Source organism: Chrysemys picta, chromosome 14 (assembly GCF_011386835.1).
Source record: "Chrysemys picta bellii isolate R12L10 chromosome 14, ASM1138683v2, whole genome shotgun sequence".
NCBI classification, from domain to species: domain Eukaryota; kingdom Metazoa; phylum Chordata; order Testudines; family Emydidae; genus Chrysemys; species Chrysemys picta.
Genome location: NC_088804.1, coordinates 24,941,847 through 24,968,294, shown reverse-complemented (window position 1 = coordinate 24,968,294; position 26,448 = coordinate 24,941,847). Strand labels below are relative to the sequence as shown.

Sequence of the window (26,448 nt, the reverse complement as noted above, 5' to 3'; positions counted from 1 at the left end):
TAAACATTGCCCATACACAATATTTTCTTTTCCTGTTGTTAAAAGTGGCTATTAATATTGCTATAGGAGTCTTAACTCTTTCCCTTTCGTAACTTTAGGCCCCAATCTTGGAAACACGTCTGGCACCTGCTTAACTTTACTCATGTGAGTAGTTCTGTTGGCTACAATGAAACTGCTCACATAAGTAATGTTAAGCTCATGCATAAATGTTGGTTAGCAGATCAAATGCTAGTTAGCACAATAACATTTTGTTCTTCTTTCATCTGAACTCGATAAAATGAAAGGCTAAAAAATTTCGAACAGGATTGAAGCCTAGTGATGAAGTGTAATGGACAAGCTAGAAAAATTAATATAGATGTTTACTTTTAACTTTTATGTAGCTTTTGAACTCTGGTCATAGCATGAAGCAGTAAGATGACAAGGGCAAAAAGTGACCCTAGTGACTTCCTATTACAGCTGTTTTAGATACCTGTCCTGCTGTTGTGGTGGTGCTCAGTTTCTATGAAATGGAAATCAGTGGCTAGCCATTTGTGCAAACCATCTCCTCCTTGTTGCGGAAAGCTTGAAAACATGACTTGAGTGCAACCTAAAGACTCAAATGAGAAGGCAAATGAATGCCACATTATTGGCTTAAAAATTTCATGAGTTGTAAGCCAATCTCATGAATTTTGGGGGCCTGACATGATATTTGGAAGCTTGGGTTTGGAAATATTACAAATTTGAACAGAAATAATTTCATCTGCATTTTTCTAAGAGCCTGTTTTGCTTCTTATTCACATGCAACTCCCATTGTAATCATGCATGAGGACTATAGTATTTGGTGCTTAGTGGTTTGATTTTTGATATATAGGGCCTGCATGAGGACTATAGTATTTGGTGCTTAGTGGTTTGATTTTCAGAGATATTGAGCAAGGAGACTTCCATTGAAGAAAGTAAACATAGCACTTCTGAAAATCATTCTACAAAGCTGATTATAGCATAGCACATCTCATATAAGGTTACAAGACACAAGGATGAAGTTCAAGTGACTACTATAGAAGTACAGTAATTCCTCTAGAAGTCCCCATGGTTGCGTTACTCCTAAAGGGACTCAGACTATACATTTTCCAGACAATGTCAAGAGGCCAGTGTTTCTGAAAGCTTGGAAAACACTAGTTGTGTCCAGTGTTTTAACACCATTTCAGAATACTGAATCAGTTTGCAGAGTATTTTATCTCTACAGTGTTCATGAATTTAGTAAGTCTGAAGTAACTAATGAAATGTGGAATTTCCATTTATCTTAACACACCTCTTCAATGCACAATGGCAATTCTTTTTATTTAATGTGAAACTTAGTCAAAACAGATAGATAGATATAAATATAAATAAAAGATCACAAATGCATGGCTTTAACCTCAGTGCATGACTGTGATGATCACACACACAATATTAAAGCCATCTCAACATATAACCTCTCTCATTCCTGGTTTTGTCTCAGCCAACTGCTCCTCATCTATGTGCTGATATTAACCAGGCACTAAGATAGCTGAGTGATTGAGGTCTTTGCATATGTGAATAATAGAGTTAATTGCATATTTCTGGTATCTGAGCCAGTGATGAAGTCTCACCTTTTCCCCCAATGGCTATATATAGATGCTGAGTAGGACAGAAGAGAGAATTAAATCTTGAGGTATTCTACAAGCAAGAAGCCTAGTGATAAAGGAGTATTTGCCTATCACTATCCTGTGTACAGCCTTTGAGGAAGGATTCAAATAGTTTTAGAACATTTCCATTGACACCTGCCACATCTCTTAGGTAGAAGAGCAGCAGTGTATGATCCACCATATGCAATGCTACCTAGAAGTCCAAGGGAGATTTGACACCAGGCAGTAGATGTCAAGTTCCATTGCATCTAGTGAAGGTTTCTTCAGAATTCATAGGATTATGGCATGCTTTAAGGAGATGGAACGAGTTAATTTTTCAAATGGTGCATTGACCATATTTTTCTTGGAAGAAATTGTATTTATCCTTCACTTTCCTTTGCCAACTAGGAAGGGCAAGGATTGGACCCAAAGAAGGTTTTACACTTCCTTCATTGTGTCCTGGACTTACTGTTGAATGGACAGAACTTTGAATAGGAAAGTGTCAAGATACTATGTTTGTGTGGTTTCTGGTTCAGAGTATCCTGAGAAACCTTGGATGTGGGTGATCTCCTCTGTGAAAAGAGAATAGTTCCTCCCAGCAAATGATACAAGGTTCAGGTGTGGATTGCAGACAGACTGGGTTGATAAGTAGTTCTCAATCTGAATTGTTCTTTTAGGCGTGGTTAGGAAGCCAGTATGGAGGAGGACAGAAAGGATGTCTACCTGTAACCTGTCCTCAGAGTAGACTTGTAGAAACTCTTTGCGTTCCAATCTGTCTGCCTCTGCCAGAACTTTCCAGTTACTGTCCCAGGCTTTGTCTAGGCAGAGAGTAAGTCTTGTAGAAAAAGGATTGGTCCTCTGCAAGGCCCAAGAGCTACCAGTCTAGCTCTAAGAAAGGTGGTGACTCTGTAGGGGTTTAAGAACCAAAGAAATGTCAGAACGGTGAAAAATGGATGAGGGGCAAATATTTTATATGGATCTATCACCCAATTTTGTTGATTCCTCCCCAACTGCAAGAGTTCTGAAATGCAGAACATTATTTAACTACATTAATGTAAATCAGAAGGATTAAAAACTGGAATGACTACTGCCAAGTTTGTCCCATTTTTGACCAGCTTATGAGCTATTTTAGGGGGGGAGGGATAGCTCAGTGATTTGAGCATTGGCCTGCTAAACCCAGTGTTGAGAGTTCAATCCTTGAGGGGACCATTTAGGGATCTGGGGCAAAAATCTATCTGGGGATTGGTCCTGCTTTGAGCAGGGGATTGGACTAGATGACCTCTTAAGGTCCCGTCCAACCCTGGTATTCTATGATTCTAAAGCCACAGCTGTGTTGGGAGGTGTGGATGTGTTCCACACCAGCAGCTGCTGCTAAATGAATTCAGCATATGGAGGGCAGAGATAGGTAGAATGCTGAGAGGGTGCATTCTCTAGGTATATCTACACAGCCTGTGGAAGCAAACCTCTGAGCCTGGGTTTGTGGGACTCAAGCTAGTGCTCTAAAAATAACTGTGTAGACTGCACTTTGATGATGTGGCCCAGAATGGAGCCTGGGATCTGAGAGCTAGGGAGGGGGTAGGCTTCAGAGCCCAAGCTGCAACTTCAAAGTGTTGTCTGCACAGCTATTTATAGAGCACTAGTGTGAACCCCACAAACCAAGTCTGCCCATCTGGGCTGTGAGGCTTGTTGCCACAGACTGTGTAGACATACCCTCTGAGGCTGCTTAAAAGGGTGGAGCTTGTGTTAGCTCTAGCTGCAAGTGAGTGGGGCCAGGGCCATGCCTTAACTAGGTGTTTGTCACACTGGTACACTAACACTCCTATGCCTTGCATTCTGTTATGTACTCATTTACACCAATGCAAAGTGGGCATAAAATACTATCAAATTAGAACAGTCGTGTTTTATGCCCACTTTGCACAGCTGTAAATGGCTACAGAATTGCAGGGCAGTGGAGAATCAAGAAGCACAAGCCCAATTTGAATATCCCCCCTTAGTCAGCAAAGCACTTAGGCACATGAATAGTTCTATTGACTTCAGTGGGACTACTCACCTGCTTAAGTTCTTTGCTGGAATAAGTGCATGGTTCATCAGCACCTTTCAGGATCAAGTTCTAAATCCTTTACTGGATAGGGATGGACTTAAGCACTATGGATGTAAATACCGTTTAAATGGTTAACCGATTAAGCGGCTGAGGTTGGGGCCCCTCCGGCCAGGGCCAGTGCAGCTGGGACCGCTCCGGCAGTGCGGGGCTGCTGGGGTCCGCCGGCCGGCCCGGGGTTAACGGTTAAGGCGGGTTAACCGGTAAAACTACTGCTTAACCTTTTACATCCCTATTAAGCACTTGTTTAAATACTTTGCTGAAAACTTTAGCTGCTCCCTGTGCCGATGTACAAGGGGAAGGGGGAGCTCTCTACAGCATCCCTCTCCCCTAGGGCACCTATGTACAAGCAAGCAGAATCTGTCTTTTTAAGATGACAGCCATGTGGGCATATTTGAATTTGCACCAGTTGAAGATAAATATTTTCAAAATTTCAGTTCAGAGAATTTCCAGTCATGCTGCATGAGCTGCTTCCAGCACAAGATTCTATTTTCAGATCACATGGATGTAGTGAGGAGAGTGTCAAAATTACAGCCTATGATGAATTATTGTATTCCATTTGGAATCATTAGCAGAAAACCCCCTTTAAAAAAAAAATGTAATGGAAGTGCATGGGGCATCATGATGCTAAGCTGACAAGCCATATACTCCTGTGGGTTCCACATGGTGACATGCAGTGTAACAGAGAAATTGATTCTAAAAGCTGAAAAGATACATTTTATCAAAAGTATTTTTAAAAAATTTCTAGGGTTCAGACTTGCATAATTGGTTATTTTATTAATAGGAAGGAAAAAACTCACTAGGGCATTCGTTTAAGAAAAATGAACTACTAGCTGAAGTGGCAAAATATTTTAACATTACAAATGTATTGAGCATATTTTCTGGCAATATATTACTCTGTGAGCTGTTTTAGAACAGTACCCTTTTCAGGAGAAAGTGTTCATGTACAGTAATTCCAATAAAATATATTTTTTCATATTGTGAAAAACAGTTACACACTTAATTTAATAAGGAAGTCAGTCTAATTTTTTCTCATTGTAGTAAGATTAAAAACATGCCATCCAATGGTATTTACTCCTATTTCTTTGTGTTGTAGACAGATAATTAGATTTGACTGTTGAATTAGTGGGTAAGCAACATGTGTTGTGAAGAGCAGCTTTACACCCAGAAGAGTAAACCCATTTTGTTTTCCTGCTTTCTGTCATTTTCACTCAAAATAAAAATATAGGCATAATATGTAGTATTCGGACTGAACACATCTCTGATCTATGCAGTGGAAAGTACATGCATCATACCTATCAATTAATAAATATTCTAAAAAAGATCATATCAGTGCACCTTACCTGATTTATTTAAGCAAGGCATCAGAGAGTTAAAGATCAAGCCACAGTAAGAAAGAAAATATTTAGCTGGTTATTTTGTCCATAGTAATTATCCTTGAGACTGCCATAACCACATTTTCCCCACGATCTTCAATTCTCATAGGTATACAAAAAGAAAGCTGCTGGGAAGCTTGGAGACATCAATCTCAAAATGACCGAGCAAGAGAAAGAATTTGCTGGGAAGGCTTCTCAGTACCAGCGTGAAATGAAGCACCTCCAGCGGCTGCTGCAAGACAAGCAAGAAACCCTTGATGAAGTGCTGCAGCAGAAAAGGTAAGTCAGTCACAGTCAAAAACAAGCCATTTGGATTGAGTGGTAAAAAGGGGGCAGCTGCACAGCTGCAAGCACTTGCTTTTAAACACAGCTCCATCTGGTATGCTCTGGGAGCCTTCTCTCACTCATCTCTTAGATATATAGAAAATACTGAAATGCTCCTTATTGTCTTCTTCCTCCCTCCAAAAAATAATCTTACAAGGAAGGAGTTTTTCATGGAAGACTACAGCTGTTCTTAATTAAAAATCCTCCCAATGGCTCATTGCATCTCAACAAAAAAGAAATATGTAGCAAATATCAACTTGAATCCAGCCTTTAATTCTTTTATGTGTCTATACATCACTAGGACGTATGATAGTAAATAAATTAGCTTTCAGTGAAGACTGAAGCACTGTTTTTTGCTGACAGTTTTCTGACAAATGGGAAGTGAAAGCAGTCAATTAGAGAACCTTGTCAGATGAGTACACAGAGAGGGGACTGGTTTTGGAGTGATATATAATGACAACATCTTAATATTCTATTATCCACTACTGTAGATTGCCATCATCAAGAGCACAAAATAAAAATAAAAATAGTTTAACAGATTTTGACAAGATTATGACTGTCAGTGTTGAAATAGCCTATTAATATAAATAGTTCCTTAAGGAGTTTTTTTCCCCTGGTGGTGGAAGACTTAATAACACATTCCCATTATCAGCGTAAAAGAATTACAATAAGTGAGAGCTAATTAAGCAGTCATATTGCAAGTCGCCTCAGCCATTGTGAGATAATATGGATTTAAAAATGATGGAAACCAGAGCTCAAGCAGAGTACCATCTACGTCTACAAGATCTGCACAGTTCTGTTTCTTGTTAGTGCATACAGTGTCATTAGATGGCATTAAATTGTTGGTAGATATATAATAAGCATCATTTTGCTGCATCTCTGAAAACTGGCAGAAAAATAGAGTATTCTGATCATTCTTGATTTGTCTGGGAAATGGTTACTTAGGATTTTTAATTATTTAAGTGACTCTTCTCCGTGCATGCCTGTGCCAACTGTTTAAAAAATATAACTAGTTAAAAGGAGGAGAACTATGTGATATACTTTGGGGCATAAAGCCATAGTGCCATCATACGAGCCTCTTAGATATTGGCTTTATGTCCCCAAGAAAAGGAGGTAAAGTTTATTTGTATCAAACATTATCTTCCACGGATACACTGACTATACTTAATCACTTTCTTTTCTATACTCTGAATTGACTATTTCTCCTTGATAAAACACACTCCTATCAGTAACTTCAATTTCGCACTTTTAAGAAGCTACATTTTCACTTGGCATTGTAACCTTGTTAATATTATTGCTTGTTCTTTGATTTAACAGTGGGGAAAGTGTGGTTTGTGCAAACAATCATACTAAGGTCACAAAGGACTGTTTACATTCAAGCAGTCCCTTTCATAACAGTGTAATCACTGACTGAATTTACTGATGGTTGCTCAGTCTTACTAATGTTTACTGGAGTATAAAATGATGCATACAGCTGATAGAAAGTAAAGTATTTATGTTAGGTTCTGATAGCTGCTTACCAATTCATTTTCTAATTCTCCTGTTTTAGTTCAACTCATCTTTTGTATTTTGCTGTGGCAGTTATGTTAAAAACACTAAACTAAAATAGATAAAGACCTATAGCTGAAAATTAATCCTATTATTATAAAGCTAGGACTATCCCTTTTATTTTAACTATAAAGATTTTTTAATTTAATATGGTATCATTAATTATGCAAAAGTACCTCACTTATGTTGTTTCATTCACCTCTTAAACACTGTATTGTCAATAAATCAAGATTCCTCCAGCTCTGATTGTCTCCTGATAACATATTTACTAGTCATCCCAAGCCAAGCATTTTAAAGGAATATTAACATATTATAGTATGTCTGTCTGCCATATAAATTAAAATTCATTGCTCTTGTCATCTGTCAATTCAATGTACTTCTAGCTTTTTAAGGTTTATCTTTATCACTCTCCCCTCACTGACAGCGGAATAAAGTGGAAGGAGGAATTACTTGTAGGTTAGATGTCACTAATCATCTGTAGCTTGGCAACCAGCATCACTAGTGCTGGGACAGTAATGGACTGTTATAGATTTCCACCAGCATTGTTCAAGGAGCAAATTTGCAGAACAGAAAATTGTTTTCAGCACATAATTTCAATTATGAACTTAAAATAGTTGGTGATAAAGATAAAAGTATTCTAAATACTAAATAAGATGGGTGTAAAATAACTTACCACATGCAGGCTTTGTGTATTAGACTGTACATTTGGAATATCCATTTAACTAAAATCATACTATGTTCAAGAATTTTGAATCAGGAAAGCTGATGTGATAAAACAGTTAACTGAAGATATGTGGATTATTTGGTTAGCAGTGTTTTTGTGTTAATGTTACAGCAATTATTCTTGAGACATACTATAAAGCAAATCAAACAGTAATTTTAAAGACACTGACATTGAATTCTAACCAAAAGCAATACACTTAGGTAAATTGAAGAACCTGGATGATGCAATGTCCTTTCCTCATACTATTGAGTTTCTTAAATTTTGTTTTATAACAGTCAGAGCTAGGATCAGGATATCAGCTATAACTTCTATTCATACTTTGACATTCTGCGCTTTCATAAGGGGGCTAGATGTACTATAATTATTTATGGGCGCTTTAAAAAAAAACCAAACAAAACCCCAACACAGCTATTTCTTATTCCTAAACTTGCTTATGATTGCATGCATTGTTCTAGTTGCTAACAAATGTGGAGGATCTGCCATAAACTCACCTGACTTTGAAGAGTTGATTGCTAGAAGATGAGCTAGCTTTGAGTGCTATTTTTAAAAATAGACATTCCTGTTGAGCAGAATTCACAGCTTACAGACTCCTGCAGGGGACCATATTCAGCCTGCATTTACAACAGTGTCAGAAACAGTCTTCATGAAAATGACTGCCATTTTAAATCTTTGTATGTTAAAAAAAAAAAAACACGTAAATGGAGTCACATAGGATTATTAAAATATATTATTAATGCAATATATAAAGCTTTCATGGAGCAACAGGGTCTCTTAAGTAAACAGTTTCTAAATGGCCAACCTTCCAATTCAAGATGTGATACTAAAAAAGGGTCAAGGAGAGCATATTTAAACCATGGTGCTTTAACCTGTGCAAAAATAGTTTTTTCTCTTACACACACATTTTAACACCTCAATCAATGTAATTAAAGGAACCAAATCATCCAAAATAGACGTACAGCATAGATAGCCAAGCGTTATGCCTCTTGCATGACCGTCACACATTTGGCAGTCTTACGACAGAGAGATCCTTGTTCAGAAAATTCCTTCTAGCCTAGAGAAAGGAGCACTGGACTGGAAAGAGCTATGATTACTAGGCTCACTTCTTCCAAAGATCAATATTAATATTTCTGCCATTCATAAACTGAATAAGGTCTTATACCTCTATCTGGGAACAGAACCCATACCTCTAACATAACAGGCTCACATCTTCTTCCCTTAACCACCCTTTAAGAATAAATGTGCCAAATCCAACTGCTTAGCTATACTTCCTGCAACCCCTGCTCTACCCATTGAACCAGAGCCAGTAGAGGAACCCTGGTATCCAGATACCTGACATTCCACTGCTGTCTAACCAGTAGCTATGTAAGCCACTAACTAAGAGTATATCACACACCGCGCTCTAGGATCTGGTCCACATACACAACAGTTTGTTTGTGCCATGGGTTATCCCTTTAGCTCAAATAATAGAGGATTATGCTGTGGATCTGAATGTCCTGGGCTCAATCCCTGCTGACAACTCACGTTAGTATGTCAGTTTTGCCTCCCAGTCCATTTTTGTGTGAGGTTTGAAGTCCTTGCAGATCTGGCAGCTGTCCCCTATATGAATCTCTCCCAGACAATTCAGACAACTGGAATGCGGGTCGCTCAGGGGAATCACCTCGCCACAGGAGGGACAGGGCTTGAAGCCCGGTGACCGAGGCATGCCTCAGCTTCAGGTAACAAATAAGCTCCAATAACTGATGGAGAATAAACTCCAAACACTTCCTGACTAAAAACTAACTATTTACAACAAATTCAACTACGTACACTATAAAAAACAGCAAAAATCACTTGGAAAATTTGCTGAAGCAAAAATTGCAGTTCCAGCAACTGCCCTGGCAATAAGGAGGAACTGAGGGGGCGCAGGCCAGGCCCTTTATATTGGCTCTATGAGCTCATGGCACCACAGGGTGCCAGAGCCAATCTGATGGATACAACTGAGGGAAGAATTTCCAGCAATTGTCCTTGGGGTGCACACAAACCTGGAATGGACATGTGCAAGCACCTGAAGAACTGATTGCTTCATAGATATCAATGTATAAGTAATAGTATATAGTATATAAATGTTGACATGCACATGGTTTATAAATATACCAATAGACTAATGAAAAAAGGTAAACATGAAGTGACAAATGATGTGTGCGAATAAATAAATATGAATATATTATTACCATACACATATTATAAATGTATAAACCTTAACTGTGGGTAGAAGCATAAAAATATACAACTGCCCATATAAAGTGATACAGGTAGTCACAAATAACATACAAGTAAGTAGTTATGAATATATTACCATAATGTATATATTAAACAAATAAACCTAAATCTCTGACTGCCAGAAGTTATGACTGAATGACGGGATGAATTACTCGATACATTTAATTCCCTCTGAAGCATCTGGCACTGGCCACTTTCAGAAGACAGGCTACTGGACTAGATGGACCATTGGTCTGACTCAGTATGGTCATTCTGAAGTTATTCAGTTCTTATGTTAAATAGACAAATATAGATATAAATATAAGTGGAAATAAGGAGATAATGGTAATATAGTTACTATGAATATATAGATATACATATGTTGGCGTATCAATATATTGAAATATTATACCAACGATCATGTCCAACAGTACTGATTATACCCCATAACACTATTAAATATAACAGATATGTCAAATGTATGTACATGAGTTGCCTGGTTTTTCAAGTCACAGTTGTTTACTAAAGACATTTTGATAGCTTCTAAAGGAAGAATGTACAAATTCCATGTTCTTTCAAACTGACATTTAGGATTCCCTTTCTTTGAGAGAATTCCTATTCCCAATATTTCTTAACTTTTACAGCCTTCTTGCAAAAATATTGGAAATTCACAATAACCTTTTGCCCCACCAAGCTCAGAAGAATTTGGTGTGATTTTCCCACTTAACATAGGTGATAATCAATTGATGCTATTATTGTTTATAGAGCAGACTTATGAAGAATATCGTTTCACACATCTTTCTTTAAATTAAATGTTATATCTGAAATATGTAATCTAAGTTGTGAATATAGCTGCAAGGTAAGAAATCAGGTTCGTAAATGCTATCACATCTTATTTATGTTTCTGAACACTGCTTTTCCTTCCTCTGTGATTTTTCTAGATCACACCATATTATATCATAAATCCTCTGCAGTGGTACAGTACATAGTAATTTGTCACAGCTGTTACACTTTCCGAAGAAATGGCATGGCTGTTTTGCACTTGTAAAGTACGAGCCTGAAAATCTTGACTAAATTTCCTGTGTTTATCCTTGGAAAAGGTGCAGCAATACAAAACTTTGCAATGCTATATAATCAGGGGAAAGGGTCCATATAGTCTTTTGCCTTAGGTTTTCAGATGAAATTATCATGAAGTGTTCTGGTTGTGGGTTTGGTCTTTGTGCTGTGGATGCTTATCTACTACAGAATGGACTGAGATAGCTGAATTAGGATCTGAGATAAACTGATTTGGGAAAAATCACTGAATCTGCCTCTGCTCTCCTTCCATTGGGTTCATTTTCCTAAAACATCTTAGTACTGTATTAACACTTTTTGGTAGCAGCAAGTAGGGTATTCAATCTCATCACTCTTTAGGTTAGTTGTGATTTTAATTGCATTTTCATCTTTAATAAGTTAGGCAATCATTTGTTAATGACAAAAAAACCAGAAGGTTATCATCTTGTACAGGTCATGTTTAGAACTGGGATATTTATTCACTGCTGGAGGAATGTCCACTTTTAAAATGCCAATTTTACATGTAGAATTATTAACTCTTGACCAAAATGAAGAGATGGCACACAAGACAGAATGATGTTTATCACGGGTCTATGAGAGGAAATCTACTGAACTAAGGGCCTTTACAGACAATGTCAAAACAGGATGCTAATGCCAGTGCAGGACCTGAAGAAATTCGTTCTGGAGGGATGCAACAGGTCCTTGTGAAGTAGGAGCATTACATGGAAAAGATGGGCAAGGAGTGGTGTAAAAAGAGGAGAAAACGTGAACCTTTAATGGAACCCCAGGATTAAGAGATCCCCTGTTGTAGCCTCCAAGTTCTGTGTTCTCCTTGGAGATTGATGAGGACTGTGGTGGTCTTGCTGTGATTAAATCCAGATTCCGGTGACTGAAAAGGGCAATAGCAAGCCCCCGCCACCCTGCCAAAAAAAGACTTTCAGGTTCCAGTGGGCTCAGAAAATTCAAGTTACCCTCTTCCTGTTCTGAGCAGTGCTGGGCTGCCATCTTGGATTGGACTGGGAGTTTGTTTTACTTATGGAGAACTTTGTATGACTCCCTATACTTTTGCATGTGGGTTCATTTCTAAGAATTTAAAACAAAACAAGTATATCATCAATGGACAGAAAGACCTAGCCCACTGTTGCCAGCCACAACCTCGTGATGATAACCTCCTCTCAGTAGCTGACTACCAGAACGAATAGCTACATTACAAAGATGTGTCTTGCACCATATGCTGTAGGCTACCACACTCAGACTCTGGCATAGTGCAAACAAAAGCCAAGGGCATCTATGATGAACTTCCTTGCAGCAACATGCTTTGACCAAAATAAAGTCAGCAGGCAGCTTCAGCTGCTTTATTTCCGGTTTATTTAAGTTTTATTTAGGATCCTTCAAAGGCTCCTTTGCTGCTGAAGCCATTTCCAAGAGGTGCAAACCCAAATTGACTTTTAAGGTTAGCGACTTCAAATATGCTTGCTTTTTTTTATTATTTTAAATATATCGATACAGCTAACACTGAACTGAGCAATGCATGAAGGAAAAGTGACAAGTCAAAGAATTTACATTCTGATCTCTATTTTTTTTTTTGCCCTCTCAGCCCCTCATTTTGACAGGTACCTTGAAGGCATTAAACTGCAGTTCAGAGTTGAGCCCTCCTTAGTTTTGTCTCATCACGGCATTAAAACCTTGATGCCTTGAAGTTCAGCAAAGCATGACCACAACTCAAGAGGGCTCTTGCTGTTGGAAATTAAAGGCTGAATGCTGAAACAATAATAATTTAAAAAAGTATCTACCACATTATGATCTGAAGGTTTCTTCGCTTCTCTATTTATATTCCAGCCACTTAGAAAGAAAGAAATCTGTTATAAGGCTGGATGGTGGCCCAATACTTAATTCTCTGCACAACCACCTGAGAAACCCAGATTGAGCTCTTGATTCCTGGGATAGCAGGAGCTAGGAATGCTGTGCAGACAACATGCTGAAGTACCAGTGGAGAGAAAGCACCTTGAGTGTAGACCATCCCAGGGTAGAGTCCATTACAGAGAACAAGAGCCTGTCCATGCCAGAATAAGAGGTATAGTTTTCAAAACATAATAGTTACTACACGCAGACAGTGCACACTGGATTTTAACATATGCTAGCTGGCAGAGATGAATCCTAGAAGGGAGCCTAGGGTTCACCGTGACCAGCTGAAACTTGTTGAAGTCCAACTTGCCCGCATGTCCCAGGATGTTAAAATGTATTTGAGTGGATGCAAATTTGTATGTGCCCAGCACACCGGAGCTTTCGGCAGCAGTACCTGTCAGGGCAGTCCATGCGCCTTGCACTTCCTTATGGCCCCACCCGGACTCCGTTCAGTTCCCTTTTATGGACCAAGCTCATGTGGCCTCACACCGCTGAGATCTGAAGATGGTTGTACCCTTCTTAAAGGTAACAAATCCATCAAAGAGTTCTGGAAGGAACACTACCAAAAGCTTCTAAATCGAGAATCAACTGTGACTGACGACACCATCGACTCCATCCCATAGCACCAAATCTGGGAAACTCCTGCCAATCCACCAACACCTGAGGAGGTCTGCAAAGCAATTAAACAAATGAAGAACAATAAAGCACCAGGTCGTGATGGCATACTACCTGAAGTATTGAAAGTGGGGGAAGAAACAATGATTAACAAGCTTCATTTGCTGCTCCTCAAAATCTGGAACACCAAAGAAATCCACGTTGACTTACATAATACTAACATCACCACCATTTTCAAAAAGGGAGACAGGGCCAATTATCAAGGCATTGCCCTCCTCTCCATCACTGGGAAAATTATTGCTAGCATCTGACTGAATCGCCTGCTCCCTCTTGCAGAGGAAATATTTCCAGAGTCCCAGTGACGAAGTGGGTATTCACCCACAAAAGCTTATACTCCAATACATCTGTTAGTCTATAAGGTGCCACAGGACTCTCTGTTCCTTTTTACAGAGTCCCAGTGTGGCTTCAGACCAACACAAGGCACCACCGACATGATTTTCACAGGCAGATCCAGGAAAAATCCCTCAGCCCCCTGCCAGCCAGCGTCTCTCATTGCCTAGCAGCAACAGCTGCTGCTTCCGGGAGAGCCACAGAGATTTGCTTCAGGCAGGGACACTGCCCGATCTGCGCGGGGCCCTCTTAGGGGCGGGGAGCTAGGGGGTGAAGAGGGGTGTGATGGTGGGGCTGAGCGGGGAGAGGTCGGGTCCTATTTTACTGCTGTGATCTGGTCACCCTATGTGTGCCGTTTCTCCCTCCCCCGTCCCCCCTCCCCCCAAAACCTTCCTTTTCGGCCCACAGCTGTTTTGGCAGTGCGGGGCAGCACTGGGGAAGCAGGGTTTGTTTCCGCGGGCCGGGGGGGGGGGGGAGGAGGAGGGCACAATTTTATATTAATAAGAAAATATATTATAAATTTTAATAAAATAAACATTATTGAAGAAAATCAGTTGTACAACTATCAAAACATGAATTATTTTCCTAATAGGAAAGTGAAAATCAGCTAATTAATATATGACGCAATGTATGTAATATATAATTTTGTTATTATTTATATAGTCATGGAAAGTAAACAATACATGGAAGAAATGAAAGGGTTCTTTTTAAGTGGCTTTTTTTTAAGTCATCCCTGCTGGGGCCCCGTCAAAACTGTTCGAATTGGGCCCCGCACTTCCTAAAGCCGGCCCTGCTTCCAACATCACCTGCAAGTCTGCCAATGAGCCTGTGGTTCAAGGATCGGACTCCTCAGTCACCAAAGGACCAATAAAAAATAAAACCTGTGAAAGAGATCATCCTCAACCTTGAGGGATCGACAATGACCACTCACAGCTGAGTTGGAACTCCGTGGGTGGTTCTCCTCACACCTTTTTCTGTGATATAGCTAGCTCTTAGCTTATTTAATTCTGTAAATGGTTAGCAGTTAGTATCCTTTAGACAGGTTTCCTTTATTGTTTTCAGTTTTTATTTCTAGTTTATTTGTTAATGTAGTTGCTACGCTCCAGAGGTATGCAGCAGTCTCTGGACTTCAAGCACTGACCTTTGTGTGAGGTATCTATTCCTAATAGCGATCCCTACATACATTGATTGCTGTATCTTGGGGAAGGACACATCAAGGAGAGGAGTTGCATTTGCCATTCCTTAAAGAAACATACTCAAGTTTCCAGGGATCTACACCTCAAGCTGCACCTCTTGGAACAGGCCAGAGGCCTGCCTCAGCACTGACACCAGATCATTCTGTCCATGCACAGTCAACTATTACTATTGTAGAGAGTTCAAACAGACCCTTGGACTTGCACTCCTCTTCATGGAGGAGAGGTCAATCTTTCTCTTGTAGGGTTCCTCTAAGGTGACCAGACGTCCTGATATTTAACTGTTTGTCCTACGTCCCGACTGATGTATGATCGGGATGCCATTTGTCCTGATATTGTAGGGTTCCCAGGTGTCCTGTTGGGACGGGGTTGGCAGGCTCCCTACCTGGCTCAGCGCAGCTCCCTGAAAGTGGCGACATCTCCCGCTGGGTCCTAGGCACAGGGACAGCCGGGGGGGAGGGGTCCAAACGCTGCCCCTGCCATGAGTGCCTGCTGCACAGCTCCCATTGGTCAGGAAACGCAGCCAATGGGAGCTGCGGGGGTGGTGCCTGTGGGTGAGGCAGCGTGCAGAGCCACCTAGCCATGCCTTTGCCTGGGACCCAGAAGCAGATGTCGCCACTTCTGGGGAGCTGCCTGAGGTAAATGCAACCTGGAGCCCACACCCCCTCCTGCACCCCAACCCCCACACCCGAACTCCCTCCTGCTGTCAGCACCCCTCCTGCGTCCCAACCCCTTGCCCCAGCCCTGACACTCCCCCTTGCGGCGGGAGTCAGAGCTGTGTACCCCCGACCGACCCGCGGCTTGTAGCAGGGGTTGGAGCCAGGGCCATGCGTTCCCCCCCCCCCCCCATGTATCCCAATATTTTGTTCTTGCGATCTGGTCACCCTAGGTCCCTTGCAAAAGAACCCACAAGAGATTGGAGCAACAATGAGATTCACCAGGTACCCAGGTAGAACTGGGCCATTAGCTTATGTCTCCCAGTACCAAGGCAAGAAACCACCATGGTGGTCACTGAGCCTGGTACCAACACAAAAGTTTCAGAGATGCCTGTTTTAGTACCTACGATCCCACAGGCATATGAGGCAGCGAAGGACCATTTTGTCTGCCCCTGTTTTGCCGTTGATGCAGGAGTCTGCAGGGCTGCTATTACCTTCGTCGCTTCCCAGGCCCTCAACCTTTTCAGCACCAGACACAGAATGTTGCCAGCATCTGTGCAAGGGACACAATCTAAGACTCATCTGCATCTTCCAGCACCTAAATGCACTTTTCATTGGTCCTGAGACAGTCTTCAACATTGGCACTGGTACTAGGGCCTTTGTCAGCCTGAGTGTTGATGCCAGGCTATGCACTGCCTCCAACAGAGCCTGCTTCTTGAGAAACATTCACCTTACCGACTGCAGTACCACCACCAGTACCAACCTTACCTCTGCCCAGCTAGGAGTTGGACAGATTGGGTAATCCAGTAGCCTCGCCTGGTTGGGCTCCTCTTATGCCAAATGATTATTCGGAGGGCCCCTCTCAACCTGGGTCAGACTTCTCTAGCTCTTCTTAATCCCCGCCAAGGCACAGAAAGTCCAGTGAATCATCCAGGCTACTTTAAGAGGGACAACCTTAGTACCAGGATTTGTACCAATCACACAACAAGGAGAAGCCAGTGCAGCCTGAGACATTTTGGCCTCCAGTGCTATATTGGCTGATGTGAAACCCCCCTTAGTGGATTCCTAGATCTTCCAGATCTAGAGCTCCACCCGGTTCCAGAAGATCCCCAGAACCATCCACATCAGAACCTCATGTACTAGAAGAGCATCTAGAAGCTCTTCCTATTGAACAACCAGCCCAACAAGATGAGCTATTGTTGGAGGAATGAGCTCTGTCTTAGAAGACTACTTTGATTCCAGTCAATTTATCCCCGCCCTCCTCAGAGGGCTCAGTAGTCGCAGGCTCATCCTCACAACCGCAGACGTTTTTAAATCCGATCAGAATTTGCTTTGAAGAATGGCCTCTGCAGTTGTTATACAAGCCAGGTTTTTACAGGAGAATACCCACAAGCTGTTGGATATTCTTCAAGGTGCAAACTTGAGAAGGGTAGCCTCCCAATTAACGAGGCACTTTCAGAGCCAGCAAAGGCCTTATGGAATACAACTGCTTTGTTGGCTCTCATAGCCAAACACACTGACAAACATTTCCCACGTGCTTGCCATGGGGTTTGAGAGATTTTACGCTCATCTGGCCCAAAATTCCCTGGTAGTCGTGGCTGCCAATGAGAGGTCAAGGCAAGGGAGATTCAAGTCAGCCCCCAAAAAACGAGAACTGAAAAAAATGGATGCAACTAATCCGCAGGCACTGTTAGCTAAATTTGATTATTATTTTTTTTAAACTAAAGTTTACAGAAATTCCCCATGGACTCCAGGGAACAGTTCAAAGGCTTTTGGCGGAGGGCAGTCTGGTTGCGAAGCCATCTCTTCGGTCTGCCTTGGATATCATTGATGGTTCCTTTAGGATTTTGGCCTCTGCAATTGTAATGAGGAGAGTATCTTGGCTATATAATTCTGGTATAACCCCTGACATTCAGCAAACTACAGAAGCCCTTCCATTTGATGGGCGCTTCCTTTTGGATTAAAACTGATGAAACGCTGCATTCACTTAATGACTCCTGAGTGACCCTCCAATCCTTGGGAATTTATGCCCTGGTGTCCAAGAAAAGACATAAAACTCTGCATATCCAATACTCTCAGCAATACTATAGACACCCTTTCTACCAGCCTAGACAAGTTGACAACCCGAAAAAGGAGATATAGACCTCGGAGAAAAAAGTCCTCTAGCTCATGCTCCAATCTGCGGAAAAATCTGCCTTTTAGCGCTTCACTCGGAGTGAGAAGTGGGGGTGGGGGAATTTGGGACGCACAGGGCTGCAGTGGCAAGAGAAAAAGGCGACTTCCCAGGGCTGCAGCTGCTGGGAAGAGACGGCCCTCCTTCCCAGCGGCAGTTCGGGGTTTGCCGCGGTGGGGGAGAGAAGGCACATCCATTGCATTAGAAAGGTAAAACTACTGATATTAAAATATGCGCTTTTATTTGTAGAACAAAAAAAGTTATTTATTATTACAGGGTTTTTTATATAGCGCTTTTATCCAAGCGCTTTACAATAGTTAGCCAATGGTACAAACAACATCTGGAAAGATCATTAAGTGCTCCGCCGAGACCCTCAGCAATTTTCAAGTGGTCCATGAAAAAAAAAAGTTTGAGAACCACTGGTCTAGTCTATTTTACAAGTTTTATTAAAGTTATAATTAAAGTTATGATTACCCAGGCATATAGAAATTCCATAGAGACCTATGCACAAGTTACAAATATACTCAGATCCTTAACGATAGTGTTAGGGTCCGATGGGTCTCTCATGGCTTAGTTATCAGTAGAGGGATGGTTCCTGCTGGAGTCTCCCAGAGGGAGCTCAATTTTCCCGTTCTGGGCATCCCCTTTTTATAATGTGATTCTGTTTATACCTACATTCTGCTCATGTCCATACAAGTGTTAACCTTCTTCTCTCTTATTGGTCAGTGTCCCCTAGAAACTTAAGCACCCCAAATTTTCTAGGCTGTGTAAGTTCCCTTTGTTCTCACTAGCATTGACACACAACTTGTATCCCTTGGTTAAGACACATGGGTGAGACAGATGCGCCTTTACAGTATTTTTATGATCTAATATTAATCTTCTGGGTAATTTTGCACAATATCATCACTTGGTACCCCTTTTCCCATAATCTTAGGGCATTGGGTTATTTCTCAGTCATTTATGTAATAATTTCTTGCCTCCAAGGCCTAAAATAGCTAAGCTAAAGTCTTGCAGGCCGCAACCTACAGGTTTTTGTGTTTCAGCTGGTCTTACTCATGTCTAATACCTGGTTCCTCTAAATACCGATCAATCTTATACTCTTATAACCCTACAAATTAACTCTTATTAACATACAATGAATATATGTAATATAACATATTGATTAATTATAACATCACACTATAAATGAATACACTAAAATCATTGGCTACAGGTCTCACCCATCCACCACGGCCCAAGTATGCCTCAGGTTGCTAGGTCACATGGCTGCAGGGAAATATGTGACCATGCATGCGGGACTCCAAGTTTGTCCTCTATAAGCATGGCTAAAGTCAGTTTACCAGCCAAGCAGGCATGATCTGGACAAGCTGGTCTGAGTTGCTCCTGTAGTCTTACGTTCTGTGGAATGGTGGATGGACCAGGACAGCACAGGGATCTCCCCACCACACACACATACCTTTTCCAGTCCCCTTGCAATGAAGACAGTTGTAACCAACAATTCTACAATAGGCTGAGGCGCTCACCTGAATAGTTCATGGGTGCAAGGGATACAGACAGACCAGGAAGTGAGGCTTCACATTAATGTCCTGAAGCTACAGGAAATTTACAGAGCTTGCCAGGCCTTTCTCTCTCTTGTCAAAGATTCAGCAGTCCAGATCTTGACTGACAATACAACTGCCCTGTATTATCTAAATAGACCAGGGTGGTGGGGGTGGGGAGAATGACCCTCTCCATACAAATGAAGGAGGTGATAAGCCTCTGGAAATTATGCATCAAACAGAACATCGCCCTGGTGGCAACTCACTTACCTGGTTCCCAAAACTGGCTGGGTTTTCGTTCACTCACAAATGGTCTCTCAAAAACAGTGTGCTGCAATTTATTTTGTAGATATGGGGCATCCCCTCAGTTGACTAGTTTGCTACAAAAGACAATAGAGGCACAATTTATTCTCTCTTTCTCTCTCTCACACACACACTCTCTCCCCACAACTTCCTGCAGGGATCAAGGATTAAATATTTAAGAAGCAGATACTTGCTTAATGAGATTTGTTAAAGCATTTTATCTGGAACACTTTCCCTATCCCTGAGACACAGGAATGATTTCCAGCCTTCAAATCTCTCCATACAACCTTCATTTTTGACTTAGTTCACAAGTAACACTAAATCTCACAAAAGAATTAAGATAGGAAAAGGTGCATTTCAAGGCTTGTTTTATATTGCTCTCTGTGGTATAGGGACAGCAGCTATTCTCCAGAAATCCCCTTCAGTAGGAGTGAAGGCTTCCAGGTGTGCTCCAGAGAGTCTGGAAGTGTCAGAGGAGGAGTATTTTTTTAAAGACTTGTCACCCCTCTATACCAGAATGAATTCATAAAACCCCTTTTTAACACACAGTTTTAATTCTAAGCCCCTTTTGGGCCAAGTGGCTACAGAGAGTCTGAGGAAGAAAGTCAGAAATATTTAAGATGTGCTATTCTCCCCACCCTGAGTAGTGTCAGGTCAGTTATTTATTAATGTTTCACATTTCTATACTATAAGGCCTGTAATACTAAAGGAATTTAACAATACTTAGCTTCTTCTATACAAACACTGAAATGCAACCATTGCTAGAGAAAGCCAGCACACAGCCTTCTGCACAACAGCGAAGAGAAATTTGGCCAAGGACATTCCAAAAAGTACCAAGAGATTTCATAAAGTAGAGGCCCCAGGCCATGCACATTTACCTAATTCACAGAGCACACAAAGGGAGACACAGGTTTCTGCCTAACGGTATGAAAAATAGTCACATGTCGTTTATTAAGTTCTCATCCAAAAAGACCCAACTGCATGCTACTCACATTAGGTATTCGCTGTAGTGCAGCTTGCATTTCAGCAGGAGAGAGGACTGCAACTAGCATTCAGCATATGCAAATACCTGCATTTACCTGGAAAGGCTAAGAAAGGTCTGTAGTAAGAGGAGATATAAACCTTGGTATCAGAGGCCCAGTATGAGGCCTAAGGCCTGAACTAAAGTAATGGTCAAGACTTTGCTAACATAAAGCAAAGTTAAGCTGTGAGCCAGAGGCAGGCCCTGCTCACAGAAGCTAGCAAGGAAAGGGCTGATGCTGCCAGAAGATACATACCTAAACGGTACTGAACACTAGATAGCAGAACATTCGCATACTTGTACATTCCACACATAACAAGAAACAAGCTGACTCATCCCAATGACAGGGCCGAAAGGGGAATATGATGGATAGAGTTGTTTTGTTCGAACCAACATGTACAAGATGAGAAGCGGCACCTTACTACGTAGTGGGGTTGCACCTCAATACGTCAGGAGTAATGTGTAACTTGTTTGTATCTGTGTATAAGAACGCATCCCTGAATGGATAGCTTTGTCCAGCCTCAGGGGCAGTGGAAAGTCCCGCCACTGACTGAGCTGAATCCATTGTCAGGGAGCACATAAGTACTGGCTAGCCGCACCTTAGCAGCACCTTGGACTTCATTTGCCACGGAAAACTGGAGATTGTGTTTCTCTGACAATAAACCTGGCCGACGTGCCTTCGTACCTTACTAGAGTCTGTGGTCATTCGGGGTTCTCTTGGGGTCTGCTGTGTCAGCTATCTGCGCAGAGCTGGGGCAGCACACAGAGGGAACACATGCACGCAGCCGATTGATATCAACATTGAACAGAGCAGAGCACCACACCGATAGCGTCTAACAACAAGTTCTTGATTCAACAATCCATTAAACACTAATTTTATTTCCATTCTGAGGTGAACTCAATCTCTCATAAAAGCAACAGAAAGAACACAATAATTGTCCTGTTGAAACTTCTGTTGTACCTCAGAGACAGCTCCACTCTCTTCACCTTCTATTCTGTATATTTATCCACCAATGGGGTCAGGTCAAACTGTACTTCCAGAAGCAGTTCTTAAAAAAAAGTCTCATGTAGCCTTGTTTCAGTTTCACGGTTCTCTTCAGCACTGCTGGTTAGTGTTTAGGTTCCTGCTTTTGAAGTGGGTGTCATTGTCTAATTTGGGATGGAAAGCAGCATTAACTTATTAAAACAAAGGTTTTTAACATTGTCTAGTTCTTAAACTCTGTCTCATGTAAATAATGTAACATTCTGCCTTTCTAAGCAGCTAGCACTCTTTGAATCCCTTCCAGCTCTTAAATTTTGCATTTTCTCGCCCTGGTTCAATGCTGTTGGGAATATAGTAAGTATCCAGGATCCTCTTTCCCTGTAGTCTTAGTGCCCTTCCTGAATATCTTTGGCATGCAGTGTGAAGTTCCAACAAATGTCAGCAAGCTTCTCTTTTATACCTACCTGGCTGAATAATGAGCAGGGCCTACAACAGATCTACACAGTACAAGAGTCATTTTCACTAAGATGATTTCACCCATTTCTGAAGTTCCAAATGCAAAGGATGGAGTGGAAGAAAACAGAGACAAGAGTGTAAGAAACACAGAAATGAGGCAGTGAGAAGAGAGGCGTGGCAGAGCAAGGGGAGCAAGAAAGAGATTAAAAAGGGCAGAGCCATAGGCAGGGAAGGATAGCATAGGGCCTTGGTTTGGAAGGCAAGAGAAAGCTAGTGAAGGGATTTCAAGAGTGCAGTGCAGTGAGAGAAAGGTGATTTTGACAGCAGCATTTTGGATAGAGTGGAAGGAACTACAAGAGTGAAGGAAACATACCATAATTTACTTTATTACTGGTGCTGCAGTAACCTCTTTTCTTGCTCCATTTTCTCCTCCAAGATTGGCACCATACTTTTCTCCTTTTCTTTTTCTCCACTGGTTCTTTATCTTCTGAGGTTGTGCAATCTTTGTCCAGCCAAGAATAAGGTAGAGTCTAGTAATGGATACTGAAGTATGAACTGAGGGGATAATTTGTAGTCTAAACAAAGCAAAATATTTACCCTCTAAATATGACACAATTAGGCAAGCATTGTATTTAAATGAGCCCAGATTTTAAGGCTTGTGTGTGTGAACGGTGTATACAGGCTGCATGTGTATGAATGAGAGAGGTGGTGTAGATTTAAAATGACCATTGGATCCAAAAAGAAAAATTCATAACATCTGAGAATGGCATTGCATATCAGCATGTGGGCAGCATGTAGATAGATGCACAATTGAGTAGTACAATTAAATGTTATGATGCTGAAACACCTTTATTGCCGTATTACACCTGGTCATATGCTTTAATAGCTGGAAGTCACACAAATCTTTATCACAAAATTTAAAAAATCCTACACTCAAATACAAGGATTCTAACTTTCACACATCAGTGTTTATGCCAACTTATTCCTTTATTTACAGGCTGATCTAGAATGCATTAATCTGAGACCACATGGTTATACAGGGAATAGAAGAGAGCCACCTGCATTTTATTAAGATAGTAGGTTGTGAGCCTATCCAAAAGCAATATAATGCTAAATAAAAACCACAGTGCAGTTATAAAAGCCAACCATTGTACAAGACCAGAGGAAGCCTTAGGGTACAAACGGATATCAAATCACAACCATTTTCATTCAGTGGCCTTCCGACAAGACTTTGTGTGTGTTCTCAGCAGATGTGACAAGAAGGGAAGTGAGTCAAATTCAATCAGGCAGCACTTGGAGAGTAGTTTTGTGTGAATGAGGTAGCTCTGTGAAGTGCAGGAAGAAGTCAGCTCCTTTCCTTGGTAATGGAGATACTAAAGATACCATCTACCAGGATTCTCATGCTTAGCATCCTAGAGCAAGTGGCAGATAATCATCATGGCTTGTTCAAAGGGTTATTTTATCAAAGTGTCAACATTAGATTATGTTGTCCCCAAAACTAGTCAATTTAAAAAAAGCAGTATTTGCAATGAAACGGTCAGAAGTGGCTTGATGAAAACCTATGTATCATTGCTCAAGAGCAGCTGGGATCTATTCTCAGGGCTAAGTGCACTCTGCAGGTAATGCTATTGGATGCCTAAGGAAGGGGGGTAATATCTGCTCACTGCATGAGTGACTTTTGCTAGCAGATTCTTTAAACATCCATAGAGTTTCTTTTCTCTCCCCTAGAGTACAAGTGCCATGTTCATAGATGTCCAGAGAGGGAGCAAAATCAAGTACAAGTGCAGACATGGGCTTGAATTCTCCCTTCATTTATGCAAGTACAACTCTCAGCGACTTAAATGGGGAGTTGTACTGGTGTAACAGGAGAAACTGACCCATAATGTTCCCCAGAAATGGTGGAGGAATAAGGAAGAACTGTTTCGATCACAGGCTAGTGCTTTGAGGTGGATCCATAACCATGTGCTGGGAAGGACTGATGCAAAATAGTGTGTTTCTTACAACATGTTATTGCATGAGCCCAGAACTCATGTCTTGCTTCTGATCACATCCTCTCTTCCTAACCTTTTTAAATACTTAATGTGTTTTTTAAACACAATGGAGACCAATTTAATCAAAACACTTCAGGTACTTGAAGACGTGTATCATGCAATTACACTATTTGTTTAAATATTAAAGGCATATACTGTACAAATGAACTTTTAAACTAACTATTTGAATTTTTGAAATCAGCATCCTCTTTTTTTATTGTTGTTCTTTCAGAGAAGTGGAAGGTGAACTTGAAACAGTTTGGGAATCTACCTCCAAAGAGAACCGGAGAATGAAAGAATTCTTGCATAAATCTCTGGAGAAAAATAACATGTGGAGCACTGTCAGAGTTTATGAATCATATTTAGATGAAATCTCTCAGAAGGACTTTATTTCTGGATATGATTTTAGCTACTGTGATGTGAAACCATCATCACCCACAAAAAATCAAAGTAAACAGGAACCTCTGTGTTAAGGACAAAGTTGCCTCTACGTCTTGCACAGGAAAGGATGATCCCAAATAAACAAAACAAGAAGAGCTCTACATCTGAATTAGACTCTCCTCAACCACAAAATATGTTCCAACAAAAAAGCATTTATGCTCTTTGATTATGATATATACGTTAACTTGAATTGATAACAGCATAGTCTCACTCTGGTAGAGTTATATTTTTAGTATAGATTTTAATAATATTGTTGATGTCATTTGATAAAAGGCCATTGCTAATCCAGTAGAAATGTAGAATAGCACTAGTCATGACTCTAAACCCGGCAGTACTTATCAAATTAAAGGGATAAATAATTGGAGAGCTTGGCATTCTAATTGCCAGACTCACAGAGCACATAAATCCTAGGGTTACTATTTCCTGTTCACTTGTTTTGTAGCAGAGACTCTCCTATATGGTAAATAATGCTTATGTTTTTATATGGTTTAATTGAAATGCTAGTAGTTTCATCTATAAACAATCCCATACAGTTGTTTAATTATCCAAAATGTGGAGATTTAATCAAACAAAATACACAGAAAACATCTGCAATGTCTAATCTGTATTTCACTGTTTGTAAAGCACTTTAATATCCTTAGATGCAAAGTGTTACTATTAGGATCGATTGTCTTACAAAATCTCTGCCTACTACCTGGAGAAAGAGAGAGGAAGTGCCAACTGCGTAGGGAATTTGGGGACAAGGCAGGGGCAAATTAGTGGCACCACATCCCCTGCTACCTCAGACATCCAAATGGGAGTTAGTACTGCTTGAATCCATAACTGATTATAAATAGCTATAGAGGGGCCCAGCCAACAGCAGCACGTTTCCTGATGGAGTTGTGCTGCCAAGGGGATGGAGAGTCAGAAGAGGCATGGAGTCATCCCTAGGATCAGGCAGCTTTGCCCTCTGCAAATTCAACAGCATCTGAAACCACTTCCCCTTTAGGGGAAAATTTGCAGGGAACCCCTCAATTTTTTCTGCTCTAGCTAGACCCCTTCACAGAGTTCTTTGCAGCAGGGGGAAGTCTATCCCATTAGTATGATACGTTTATTGTCATATTTCACAGCAATTGCACATTGTAGAAACCAAAGCTCAAAGTTGATATAAAGTGAAGGGTTTTATTTCACAATTTATACAAGTATGTTTGATCTTTCTGCAATTTTTTAGCTTGGTGCCTAATTTTATTACCCTAGCTAAAGAACTGACAACTGTTTGTGAATTGAAAACAAAAAGGTGAAAACAATACTTCTTAAATGTGTAAATCTACAACATATACAATCTCTTATTGCTTGTTGACAGGACCTAAGCAGCAAAAATAAAAGTAGGGAAACAAAGGTCCCTTAAAATGAACATAAAAAAAGAAAATTTACTCCAATTGGTGTGGATCTGAGAGAGTTCACTTATTTACTAGAGGCTTCTACTTCACATTAAGGGCCTCACTTAGGAAAGCATTGGTATTCAGGAAGGAGTGCTTAAACAAGGGTTTTAAGAAAAAAGGAAAAATGTACAAGCAGCAGAGTTTACACGCCAGAATAGAGATGAACCATGGACTCCATGAGCAAAGCCTCTAGTGATTTTACATGGAAGGTGCTCAGATACTAGTGAGGGTGGACATATGGAACACTATGGGTATGTCTACACTGCCAAAAAAACCTTAGGCAGCATGTCTCAGAGCTCTAGTCAAGTGACTTGGACTCATGCTATGGATCTAAAAATAGC

At 40.9% G+C, this 26,448-nt stretch overlaps 1 protein-coding gene and 1 long non-coding RNA gene across 3 annotated transcripts in view; one reads left to right on the top strand and one right to left on the bottom strand.

The window, feature by feature from the left end:
• Positions 1 to 26,232, top strand: part of CEP89 (centrosomal protein 89) — a 118,879-nt gene extending 92,647 nt beyond the window's left edge. For both annotated transcript variants that reach the window (XM_065567177.1, XM_065567178.1), the window contains 2 exons: positions 5,206 to 5,375; positions 24,478 to 26,232. In XM_065567177.1, the coding sequence (XP_065423249.1) occupies positions 5,206 to 5,375; positions 24,478 to 24,718 (411 nt within the window). In that variant the 3' untranslated portion in view covers positions 24,719 to 26,232. The remainder of the gene's footprint in view (positions 1 to 5,205; positions 5,376 to 24,477) is intronic.
• On the bottom strand, positions 1,299 to 5,207 carry LOC135975617 (uncharacterized). Its single transcript, XR_010592579.1, has 2 exons — positions 5,064 to 5,207; positions 1,299 to 2,528 (listed from the first exon to the last, which is right to left on the bottom strand). It is a non-coding gene; the product is annotated as an uncharacterized LOC135975617 (long non-coding RNA).
• Positions 26,233 to 26,448: the final 216 nt, after the last annotated feature.